General features: G+C 48.9%; 1 protein-coding gene across 5 annotated transcripts in view; it reads left to right on the forward strand.

Annotated features, from left to right (window-relative positions):
* Positions 1-13,518, forward strand: part of LOC125455492 (serine/threonine-protein kinase Nek9) — a 71,557-nt gene that overhangs the window by 443 nt on the left and 57,596 nt on the right. For 4 of the 5 annotated variants that reach the window (XM_059648882.1, XM_059648884.1, XM_059648885.1 and 1 more), the window contains exons 2-5: positions 6,425-6,602; positions 7,275-7,330; positions 9,652-9,722; positions 12,942-13,047. In XM_059648882.1, coding sequence (XP_059504865.1) covers positions 6,425-6,602; positions 7,275-7,330; positions 9,652-9,722; positions 12,942-13,047 — 411 coding nt within the window. Of the gene's footprint in view, positions 1-6,424; positions 6,603-7,274; positions 7,331-9,651; positions 9,723-12,941; positions 13,048-13,518 lie in introns of those variants that run through there. The other variant, XM_059648887.1, reaches the window with a different exon arrangement.

Raw genomic sequence — 13,518 nt, forward strand, 5'->3', positions numbered from 1 at the left:
CCCCCACCCCCCCACACACAGCCTCCCCCCACCCCCCCACCCACAGCCTCCCCCACCACCCCCCCATCCACAGCCTCCCCCCACCCCCAGCCTCCCCCCACCCCCCCCACCCACAGCCTCGCCCCACCCCACCACCCACAGCCTCCCCCACCACCCCCCCACCCACAGCCTCCCCCACCACCCCCCCATCCACAGCCTCCCCCCACCCCCCCCACCCACAGCCTCCCCCCACCCCCCCCACCCACAGCCACCCCCCCACCCACAGCCTCCCCCCACCCCCCCACCCACAGCCTCGCCCCCCCCCACCCACAGCCTCGCCCCACCACCCCCCCACCCACAGCCTCGCCCCACCCCACCACCCACAGCCTCCCCCACCACCCCCCCACCCACAGCCTCCCCCCACCCCCCCCCACCCACAGCCTCCCCCCACCCACAGCCTCCCCACCCCGCACCCCCCCACCCCGCACCCCCCCACCCCGCACCCCCCCACCCCGCAGCCACCCTGCCAGCCCCCCGCCGCCTCCCCTGTCCCCCTCCGACCGCGCGGCGCTCCCTCAGCGCTGACCCATCCACAACATTGCAATGTTTTTTAAATTAGTTGTGTTGCCTGCATCCTGCTTTGGAGATTCCTGTCCTAGCATCATCGGATCTCTCTATTTCACTTTAGCCGACTGTTTACTTTTAAATAGTGCCACTTTGGAAAAGCGCAGTGTTTTCTCCATTGCTTTCCATCTTCCCCCATCCTATCTGACTCATTCAACCTGTATGCAGTGCCGTTCTGTCATTTTGTCGACTTAGTTTTCTTTGTATGTTTGTGTGATCAGAAAATTTTGTATCTCTGATTTCAGGCTCTCCATTCAATTCATAGAACATAGAACATAGAACAGTACAGGCCCTTCGGCCCTCGATGTTGTGCCGACCTGTCATATCAATCTGAAGCCTATCTCACCTACACTATTCCATGTACGTCCATATGCTTGTCCAATGACGACTTAAATGTACCTAAAGTTGGTGAATCTACTACCGTTGCCGGCAAAGCGTTCCATTCCCTTAGTACTCTGAGTAAAGAAACTACCTCTGACGTCTGTCCTATATCTTTCACCCCTCAATTTAAAGCTATGCCCCCTCGTGCTCGCCGTCACCATCCCAGGAAAAAGGTTCTCCCTATCCACCCTATCTAATCGTCTGATTATTTTATATGTTTCAATTAAGTCACCTCTCAACCTTATTCTCTCTAATGAAAACAGCCTCAAGTCCCTCAGCCGTTCCTCGTAAGACCTTTCCTCCATATCAGGCAACATCCTAGTAAATCTCCTCTGCATCCTTTCCAAAACTTCCACATCCTTCTTATAATGCAGTGACCAGAACTGTACGCAATACTCCAAGTGCAGCCGCACCAGAGCTTTGTACAGCTGTAGCATAACCTCTTGGTTCCGGAACTCGATCCCTCTATTAATAAAAGCTAAAACACTGTATGCCTTCTTAACAGCCCTGTCAGCCTGGGTGGCAACTTTCAAGGATCTGTGTACATGGACACCGAGATCTCTCTGCTCATCTACACTGCTAAGAATCTTACCGTTAGCCCTGTGCTTTGCCTTCTGGTTACTCCTACCAAAGTGCATCACCTCACACTTGTCCGCATTAAACTCCATTTGCCACCTCTCAGCCCAGCTCTGCAGCTTATCTATGTCTCTCTGCAACCTACAGCATCCTTTGTCACTATCCACAACTCCACCGACCTTAGTGTCATCTGCAAATTTACTAACCCATCCTTCTACGCCCTCATCCAGGTCATTTATAAAAATGACAAACAGCAGTGGACCCAACACCGACCCTTGCGGTACACCACTAGTAACTGGTGTCCAGGATGAACATTTCCCATCAACTACCACCCTCTGTCTTCTTTCAGCAAGCCAATTTCCGATCTAAACTGCTATGTCTCCCACAATTCCATTCCTCCGCGTTTTGTACAATATCCTACTGTGGGGAACCTTATCGAACGCCTTGCTGAAATCCATATACACCACATCAACCGGTTTACTCATCTACCTGTTTGGTCATCTTCTCAAAGAACTCAATAAAGGTTTGTGAGGCACGACCTTCCCTTCACAAAACCGTGCTGACTATCCCTCATCAATTTATTCTTTTCTATATGATTATAAATCCTATCCCTTATAACCTTTTCCAACACTTTACCAACAACTGAGGTAAGGCTCACTGGTCTATAATTACCAGGGTTGTCTCTACTCCCCTTCATGAACAGGGGAACCACATTTGCTATCCTCCAGTCATCTGGCACTATTCCTGTAGACAATGACGAGTTAAAGATCAATGCCAAAGGCTCAGCAATCTCCTCCCTGGCCTCCCAGAGGATCCGAGGATAAATCCCATTCGGCCCAGGGGACTTATCTATCTTCACCCTCTGAAGGATTTCTAATACCTCTTCCTTGTGAACCTCAATCCCACCTAGTCTAGTAGCCTGTATCTCAGTATTCTCCTCGACAACATTGTCATTTTCTGGAGTGAATACTGTTGAAAAATATTCATTTAGTGCTTCCCCTATCTCATCTGACTCCACACACCACTTACCACCACTATCCTTGATTGGCCCTAATCTTACTTTCGTCATTCTTTTATTCCTTAAATACCTATAGAAAGCCTTAGGGTTTACCCTGATCCTATCCACCAACAACTTCTCATGTCTCCTCCTGGCTCTTCTGAGCTCTCTCTTTCGGTCTTTCCTGGCTACCTTGTAGCCCTCAAGTGCCCTAACTGAGCCTTCACATCTCATCCTCACATCAGCCGCCTTCTTCCTCTTGACCAGAGACTCCACCTCCTTCGTAAACCACGGCTCCCGCACTCTACAGCTTCCTCCCTGCCTGACAGGTACATACTTATCTGGGACACACAGGAGCTTTTCCTTGAATAAGCTCCGCATTTCTAATGTGCCCATCCCCTGTGGTTTCCTTCCCCATCCCATGCTCCCTAAATCTTGCCTCATCCCATCGTAATTGCCTTTCCTTCAGCTATAGCTCTTGCCCAGTGGTATACACCTATCCCTTTCCATCACTAAAGTAAACATAACAGAATTGTGATCGCTATCACCAAAGTGCTCACCTACTTCCAAATCTAACACCTGGCCAGGCTCATTACCCAGTACCAAATCTAATGTGGCTTCGTCCCTTGTTGGCCTATCTACATACTGTGTCAGGAAGCCCTCCTGCACACACTGGACAAAAACTGATCCATCTATAATACTCGAATTATAGTGTTCCCAGTCAATATTTGGAAAGTTGAAGTCCCCCATGACAACTACCCTGTCTCTCTCACTCCTATTGAGAATCATCTTTGCTATCCTTTCCTCTACATCTCTGGAACTATTCGGAGACCTATAGAAAACTCGCAACAGGGTGACCTCTCCTTTTCTGTTTCTAATCTCAGCCCATACTACCTCAGTTGACGAGTCCCCAAACATCCTTTCTGCAACTGTAATACTGTCCTTGGCCAACAATGCCACACCTCCGCCCCTTTTACCACCTTCTCTGTTCTTACTGAAACATCTAAATCCCAGAACCTGCAACAACCATTCCTGTCCCTGCTCTATCCATGTCTCCGAAATTGCCACAACATCGAAGTCCCGGGTACCAACCCATGCTGCAAGTTCACCCACCTTATTCCAGACGCTCCTGGCATTGTAGTAGACACACTTCAAACCAACCTCTTGCTTGCCGGTGCCATCTTGCTTCCCTGAAACTTTATTTCGGACCACCCTACTCTCAACCTTTTCTATAGTCGAACTGCAATTTTGGTGCCCATCCCCCTGCTGAATTAGTTTAAACTCACCCGAATAGCCTTAGCAAATTCCCCCCCCAGGATATCGGTACCCCTCTGGTTCAGGTGAAGACCATCTTGCTTGTAGAGGTCCTGCCTACCCCAATGTTGAAATATATTGCTTTACCCATGCTGCCAAAATGAAAGCCACCTGTTTATGCACATCATCTGCTCCCTGTTAGCCAACAGATCCTCTGTTCATGTTATTGTCTTAGTTTTTACACCACAAGGTCTTATTTTATGTCATACCCTTTGATTTGACACCTTGTCAAATTTGTTTTCGAAGTTGAAGTACATAAATGAACAATAAATTCCCTTTATGTTGCTGGGTCTTTGCTCAGATAGCACCAGTAGTCAATTCCCATTCACAAAGTGCGATGACTCTGCCGAATGAAGCAATGTCAGTCTGTTTGAAATAGTTCAGAGATTGGTCACTCTGCGGATAACTGGGATAGTGGGGTTATTTATGAGAGAAGTGTCGGTGTGGACTTGTTGGGCCAAAGGGCCTGTTTCCACACTGTAGGGATTCTATTCTATTCTTCTTCAAGGTTGGACTGGTTCAGCCTGTAACTGTTGGAGTTTAGAGGGATGAGAGGTGTTCTTATTAAACTGTATTTAGACCTCAAGCAATAAGAGCGGCAAATACCATTTCATTATTGCATTTTTTCTGTGACATAGATAGGACAACACTGCGCAGAACAGGCCCTTCGGCCCTCGATGTTGCACTGACCTGGGAGCTAATCTAAGCTTCTCCCCCAACACTCTCCCATCATCATCCATATGCTTATCCAAGGACTGTTTAAATGCCCCTAATGTGGCTGAGTTAACTACATTGGCAGGCAGGGCGTTCCACGCCCTTACCACTCTCTGAGTAAAGAACCTGCCCCTGATATCTGTCTTAAATCTATCACCCCTCAATTTGCAGCTAGGCCCCCTCGTATAAGCCGATGTCATCATTCTAGGAAAAAGACTCTCACTGTCCACCCTATCTAACCCTCTGATTATCTTGTATGTCTCTATTAAATCCCCTCTTAGCCTCCTTCTCTCCAATGAGAACAGACCCAAGTGCCTCAGCCTTTCTTCATAGGGCCTGACCTCCAGACCAGGCGACATCCTGGTAAATCTCCTCTGCACCTTTTCCAGTGCTTCCACATCCTTCCTGTAATGGGGCAACCAGAACTGTATGCAATATTCCAAGTATATCCTTCTTTCAATAAGGAGACCAACACTGAACACACTGCTCCAGGTGAGGTCTCACCAAGGCTCTATACAATTACAGCGACTCCTGACCTTAGGTCCTGTTGTGATGGAGGACCATGCACTGTTTGCCTTTCCAGTTACTTGCTGCACCTGCATGCTAACTTTTAGTGACTCATGGACAAGGACACCCAGCTCCCCTTGGACACCTGCACTTCCCAAACTCTCCCACTTAAAGAAATATACTGGCTTGTTTTGTTTCCAACCCAAGTAAATACTTTCACACATTATGATGTTCCATCTGCCATGTTCTAGCCTATTCACTGAGCCTGACCAAATCTTCTTGAAGACCCTTTGCTTCTTCCTTATAACTTACACCACCGCCCAGCATCAGCAGATTTGGAAATATTGCAGCGTTACCCACCTCCAGATCATTGCTGTGGAATGGGAACAATTGTGTACCTAGCCCTGACCCTTCCGGTATCCCTTTCGTAGCAATGTGCTATCCTGAGAATAATCTATTTATTCCCACCCTCTGCTTTCTGCCTGTTAACCAATTCTCACTTCTTTCTGGTGTCATCTCCCAAACCCAAGATCAAATTTTATCAAGCAACTTACTGTGGGACCCTGTAAAAGCTTTCTGAAAATCCCAATACACCACATCCACTGGATCTGCTTTGTCTGTGTGACACGTTACATTCATAAAATAACTCCAGCGGGTTTGTTGAGCATGATTCCCCTTTCTTAAATCCTCCTCAGTATTGCCATTCTGCTAATGTTTATGATCACATCCTTTCTAATATTTTCTGCACTATGGATTTCAAGCTGATTGGTCTGCATTTTTCCACTCTCCTTTTTCTCCCCTTAAACAGTTTACTTTTGGTATCTTCTAGATAGTGGAAACTTTCAGAATAGTGTTACTAGTGATAACTGCAATCTCTGTTACTACTTGCTTTGACTGTCTGAGATGAGGCTCATCTGGTCCTGGAGATTCATCAACCCTCATTCCAGCAGAATGGAGGGTTTTGGCCTGGAACGTTGGTTTCCCTGTTCCGCAGATGCTGCATGACCTGCAGTGCTTTTCCAGCTCCACATTTATTGCCTCGATCTGGCTGACTTTTTGAGCTATCTTTTGTTTCATACAATTGTTCTGGAGTTCATAGGCTGGCCTGCATTAGTTGCAGATTCCTAATTATACTGAAAAAGATAAGTAGCCTTCCTGAAGTGCTGCAGTCGGTCCAGACTGTTATCTGTGAGGTGGTAATGGCTGCTCTCCCTCTACCTGGAGCCACTGCTGAGGGAACATTGTCTGGGCTCCTTATGGCATCTGCTCCTCAGACCCCAGACCATGTTAGCCCTGAGGGTTAATAGGAATCCCTGTTCTTTCTGCATACAGGACAACTCTCTGGTGGTTTGGAAAGAGATTGACTTGGCTCGGCTTTCGGAGAAGGAGCGGCGAGACACACAGAATGAGATCCTCATCCTGTCAGTGTTGCAGCATCACAATATCATCGCCTATTACAACCATTTCTTGGATGAAAACAAACTCCTGATTGAGGTGGAATACTGCAATGGTGAGTGGGGGCAGGATATTCTTAGGGTCACTGCAGAGGGAGTGCTGCTGTGGGGAGGGGGAGACGGAGACACTGCCTTGGGGAGAGGGACACTATAGTGAGAGCATTGGCAATAGGGCACACAACTGGTGGGGGGCAATGCGTGTGCAGGGGAACACGTCAGTGATTGAAGTATAGGGGAGGCACCACCTTAAAAGCACTGCAGAAGGAGGACTAGTGTGTGAGGGACACTTTGATAGCAGGGAGGTATTGCTGGGGAGTTATTTCGGTGTTCTCGAGTCAGTATCCATCCTTACATCAGCATCAGCAAACATAGTCTAGGTTTTAATCATTATTAACACAGTGTAAAGCTGCAGCAGCACAGTGGGCCAGGCAGCATCAGAAGATATGGAAAGTTGATGTTTGGGAAACGTCAGCTTTCCTGCTCCTCCGATGTTGCCTGGACCACTGTGCAGCTCCAGCTCCACACTGTGTTATCTCTGACTCCAGCATTGGCAGTTCTTACTATCTCTGAGTTAATCATTGTTGATGTTTGCGGGAGTTTGCTGTGTGTAAATTGCCTGCAGCTTGTTCCTAAATCACAGCAGTGTTTACTGTTCTTAGACTGTAAAATAACTTGGCACGACCTGCCGCTGTGAAAGGTTAAAATATTGAAATCATTTTCTCTTTCAGGGGGCAATTTATATGATAAAATCCTGCAGCAGGGTGGGAAACTATTTCCTGAGGAGGTAAGGCACTGAGTGCGGAGCGAGGAATACACATTGTATCAAAACTGCAGAGTGAGAATTCGTACACCCGCTTACACCCGCTTACACACACGCACACAGATACGTACACACGCACGCATACGTACACAGATACGTACACACGCTTACACATGCGCACACATACGTACACCCGCTTACACACACGCGCACACATACATACACCCGCTTACACACACGCGCACACATACGTACACCCGCTTACACGCACACAGATACGTACACACGCTTACACATGCGCACACATACGTACACCCGCTTACACACACGCGCACACATACATACACCCGCTTACACACACGCGCGCACATACGTACACCGGCGTACACACGCTTACACACACGCGCGCACATACGTACACACGCTTACACACACGCACACACTCTTACACACACGCACAAAGATACGTACACACGCGCACACATACGTACACGCTTACACACGCGCGCACATACGTACACACGCTTACACACACGCACACACATACGCACACACATACTTACACACACACAAAGATACGTACACACGCTTACACACATGCACAAAGATGCGTACACACGCGCACAGATGCGTACACACGCGCACAGATGCGTACACACGCGCACTGATACGTACTCCCGCTTACACACACGCGCACACATACATACTCCGGCTTACACACACGCGCACAGATACGTACACACGCTTACACACACGCACACAGATACGTGCCCGCTCACGGATAGGTACACGCGCTCACGGATACGCACACGCGCTCGGATACGCATACGCACGCACTCTCTTTCTCTCGTGCACATATATACATAAGCGCTCGAAACGCTGAGTGAGAATACACACGCTATCAAAACTATGTGGTAAGAAATGCATAGAAATATAGAAACTAGCAGCAGGAGTAGGCCATTCATCCTCTTGGATTTGCTCTGCAATTCAGTATGATTGTGGTTGACCATGGAACTCAGTCTCTTGTATACGGGGACACCCAGGTCTCATTGCACATTTCCCTCCCTAAATTTATCATGATGATGTGGAGCTGCTGGTACTGGACTGGGATAGACAAATTCAAAAATCATACAACCTCAGGTTATAGTCCAACAGGTTTATTTGAAGAGGCAAGCTTTCAGAGTCTCTTCAGGTGTCAGTGAGAGAGGTGGCATCAGACACAAAATTTATAAACAAAAGATGAAAGGGTCATAAAGTGATGTGATTTGACTTAAATCTTCCTTCAGTTATACATGATCAATATCTGAATTCCTGAATTTTTTTCACATCACTGCCCCGAGATAACTAAGTTTTACCAGCTCCCTCAGTTTACCAGGAGTGACATCCCTCATCAGGCAATGCATTTCAGGTGTGAGGCCTTGTCTAGAATGGGCTGTGTATCAACTTGGGGTCAGACAGGTTTTATTTTCAAAGTAGAAATTTATACAATGCCACATTGACTGATAGCCAAGTTCAGTGCCCATGAGGACGGCCTCAACCGGGATCTTGGGTTCATGTCGTACTACAGATGACCGTACCACACTATGTACTCTCACTCACACACTCACAAACACACTCATACAGACATTCTCTCACACACTCGCTCACACAGACACACACACAATATAAAACTGTTGGGTGAACTTGCGTTTGCAGATTTGTAATTGCAGATATGTTCTATTTTGTTCAAAATGCACACAATTTGTAGACAGTCAATGTGGCATTGTATAAATTCCTACTTTGAAAATAAAACCTGCCTGACCCCAAGTTGATACACAGCCCCATTCTAGACAAGGCCTCACACCTGAAATGCATTGCCTGATGAGGGATGCCACTCCTGGTAAACTGAGGGAACTGGTAAAACTTAGTTATCTCGGGGCAGTGATGTGAAAGAAATTCAGGAATTCAGATATTGATCTTTTCTAACTGATTGAATATTTAACAGCCATCTTGGGTTTGGTCAACACGTTTTCAGGACTTCTATGACCCTTTGATCTTATGTTTATAAGTTGTGCGTCTGATGCCACCTCTCTCACTGACACCTGAAGAAGCAGTGAGACTCTGAAAGCTTGCATCTTCAAATAAACCTGTTGGACTATAACCTGGTGTTGTGTGATTTCTGACCTCAATTTGTTGCCATTCAGATAATAATCTGCTTTCCTTTTTTATCTCTCACACACACAGTGAGGAATGGTCTATGGTGGCCCCAGCCTGTCCTGCCCAACTCCGTGCCTGTACCCAGCACAGCTTTAATGGTCTTTACCACTCCAGAAAATAACATTCCCTCTGTGTCTATCTGTTTTTAGACGGTTGTGTGGTACTTGTACCAAATTGTATCAGCGGTGGCCCATATTCACAGCTATGGAATTCTACACAGGTCAGTGAACGTATCTCGCCCTGAGACACAACGGTCTGTATCCCTCAGAAGAGGTAGGGGGAATCAGTCTCTAATCCGCAATGGGGTACGCCACCGGAGAGGGGCAATGGGAGTCTGTACTCCACAGGAGAGCGGCAATGGGAGTCTGTACTCCGCAGGAGAGGGGCAATGGGAGTCTGTACTCCGCAGGAGAGGGGCAATGGGAGTCTGTACTCCACAGGAGAGGGGCAATGGGAGTCTGTACTCCGCAGGAGAGGGGCAATGGGAGTCTGTACTCCACAGGAGAGGGGCAATGGGAGTCTGTACTCCGCAGGAGAGGGGCAATGGGAGTCTGTACTCCACAGGGGAGAGGCAATGGGAGTCTGTACTCCACAGGGGAGAGGCAATGGGAGTCTGTACTCCGCAGGAGAGGGGCAATGGGAGTCTGTACTCCACAGGGGAGAGGCAATGGGAGTCTGTACTCCGCAGGAGAGGGGCAATGGGAGTCTGTACTCCACAGGGGAGAGGCAATGGGAGTCTGTACTCCGCAGGAGAGGGGCAATGGGAGTCTGTACTCCACAGGGGAGAGGCAATGGGAGTCTGTACCCCACAGGGGAGGGATGGTGGGAGTCTCTACCCCACAGGATGGTTAGTTGGGGGGGGAACAGTCTTACCACTTGGATGGGAAGGAAGAGACAGTATGTATCCCACAAGTGAGGGGCAGTGGGAGAAGTATTCCACTGAGCCAGGTTCTCCTGGCATTGTGTACTTTATCAACTACAGATAATAATTGCAGGAACCAATTATAACTTTATCCACTATGCACCTAAATTAGAGTACTCATGCTTGCTGTGTGTTCCTAACAAACTACAAACACAAAGTTAAGTACTTGACCCTCTACCTCCATTCTGACACTCCTCACTCAGCCTCTAGACCTGTTCCTGAGCAGCCAATCCTTCGTCACTGTTTGACTCATGACGTCACATCTGGTACTTCACCTCTGACTTCACCTTCACTCCCTGTGCTGGTGGTGTGACTGTCCTGGTCTCACCCTGACTGTCCCGGCCTTGTGCTGGCCGCCCCAGCCTCACCTTGACCATCTCAGATTGTCCCGGCCTCGCCCGGACTGTCCCTCGTTGTCCCGGCCTTGCCCTGGCCAACCCTTGTCCCGCCCTGGCCTTCCCTTGTCCCTCCCTGACTGACTTGCTGCTTGGGTATTTATCCAGTCGTTGCTGTTCCTTCCCAGGTTCACTCTGCTCTACTGTGTTCCTGTTACTGTTCTCAAACTCACTATAAATGATGTTGACATTGCTGCTCTGTTCAACTAATTGGGGAGCTTGGCTGCAGGCAGGCTGGCACCATGGGTTACAGACCACGTGACCTTTGGTCAACCACAAGGAGCTATTGGTCTGTGGTGCAGTGATCAGTTATCAATCACAAAACGCATCAGCTATGCAACAGCCACGTGATTGGCTCCTGGGTAGCTGGAAAGCTTGTGGATGTGATCGATATTGCCACAAGCTTTTGGATGTCTGGAGGGGGAGACTTGTAGAAAATAGCTAGAGCTTGAAGAAAGCCAGTTATCTTCCTCCACCACTTACTGTTAGCTGTTACTTTCAACTAGTGCGTCAGAAACTTTATGATTTGTGAACGAGTTCCCTTGTGCCTTGTCCCTTGGACAAGGAAGCGAAAAGAGACTGGAGAGTAGAAAGTCCTGGAGAGGGAAAAAAGATCATCTGTGAGCTGTGGACACGGACGAGTGAGCTGCTCTTCCAGAAATTTTGCCTCAATTATAACAACAGTGGTTTTGTCTGTGTGTTTAGAGTGGGGAGGTTTTCGGAAGGAGGGTTAGTGTTTCATTCGTGGAGTTATATGTTCACAGTCCCACAACAGCTAGAATCTATTTATTTGTTATGAACCGTCACTCTTGTTGAGTACAGAAACCTGATGACTGTCAACTTGTATTGAAACAGAATGGGGCACTGGGAGAATTTTGGGTACTTTATTAGAATCATTAAGTTTTGTGATAACAAGTTGTTGAGCTGGATGAACACAGCAGGCTACAGCAGGATTTTCTGATGAAGGGTCTAGGCCTGAAACGTCAGCTTTCCTGCTTCTCTGATGCTGCTTGGCCTGCTGTGTTCATCCAGATCTACACCATGTTATCTCAGATTCTCCAGCATCTGCAGTTCCTACTACGTCATTAACTTTTGTGATGACTCTGGAAATAGTGGCATGATTTTCAACACAGTAACCCGGCGTAGGAGTATATGGAGAGGAGTTTTAGATTAGATTAGATTCCCTACAGTGTGGAAACAGGCCCTTCGGCCCAAAAAGTCCACAATGTCCCTTGAAGCATCCCACCCAGACCCCCCCCCCCATAACCCACTCACCCCTGAACACTATGGGCAATTTAGCAAGGCCGATCCACCTAGCCTGCACATCTTTGGACTGAGAGAGGAAACCGGAGCACCCGGAGGAAACCCACGCAGACACGGAGAGAATGTGCAAACTCCACACAGACAGTTACCCGAGGCTGGAATCGAACCCAGGTCCCTGGTGCTGAGAGGCTGCAGTGCTAACCACTGAGCCACCGTTGTGCCCTCTATGAAGAGAGGAGTTTGTATGCAGAGAGTGAGGGTGGTGGTATATTTGGAGACCTATGTTCGCATTTTACACGAGAGAGAGAGAGAGGAGTCTCTACGCTGTGGAGGAGGGGTAATACGACTGTCTAATGATGTACCTGTGTTTGTGCTTGAGAGAGCAAGCTGCCAAATGTAAAAGTGATTGTGCACTGCGCAGCGTAACCTGGGAATTGCACAGAGTGTCTGAGATTGAGGTGAGTGACCAGAAGTGAAGCAGGCAAGCGGTGAGTGGGGTATGTGACCCAGGATTGCACCAGAAAGCCCAGGACTGTGGGATAGTGACCCCAGTGTGAGACAGTGACCCTGGTAAGAGATGGTTTCTATGGGAGTGACCCCAGTGTGAGACAGTGACAAGGAGTGACCCCGGTGTGAGATGGTGCGCTGGGAATGACACCAGTGTGGGACGGTGACCCCACTGTGTGACACTGACCCAGGAATAACCCTCGTGTGGGACAGTGACCCAGGAGTGAGGGAAGTGACTGAGCCTGAAGCAGGTAGTGAATATGCAGTTTGAGCTGTGTGGTGCGTACTGTTTTGGATGTGACGCTGACCTGCTGGGCTATGTGTGTAATGTTTACTGTTACCCTCTATGCAGGGATATAAAGACACTGAACATCTTTCTCACAAAGTCAGACCTGATCAAGCTGGGTGACTATGGGCTGGCAAAGCGGCTGAACTCCCCTCACTCGATGGCAGAGACTGTAAGTACTGACTCTGCATATTACCACATTACCCCGGTCAGGGGGTCACCAACCAGAGGCTCTTTACAATCAGCCGGTCAAAGCTGCAGTTACCAGAGCTGACCAGACACTCATCATATGTGAGGCTGGGCTCGAATGCACGAACATACAACCCACACCGAGGCCACCGTCCCCCACCAGGGTCAGTCCTGGTTCACCGTCCCCCACCAGGGTCAGTCCCGGTTCACCGTCCCCCACCAGGGTCAGTCCCGGTTCACCGTCCCCCACCAGGGTCAGTCCCGGTTCACCGTCCCCCACCAGGGTCAGTCCCGGTTCACCGTCCCCCACCAGGGTCAGTCCCGGTTCACCGTCCCCCACCAGGGTCAGTCCCGGTTCACCGTCCCCCACCAGGGTCAGTCCCGGTTCACCGTCCCCCACCAGGGTCAGTCCCGGTTCACCGTCCCCCACCAGGGTCACTCCCGGTTCACCGTC

This window comes from Stegostoma tigrinum, chromosome 10 (genome assembly GCF_030684315.1).
Source record: "Stegostoma tigrinum isolate sSteTig4 chromosome 10, sSteTig4.hap1, whole genome shotgun sequence".
NCBI lineage: Eukaryota > Metazoa > Chordata > Chondrichthyes > Orectolobiformes > Stegostomatidae > Stegostoma > Stegostoma tigrinum.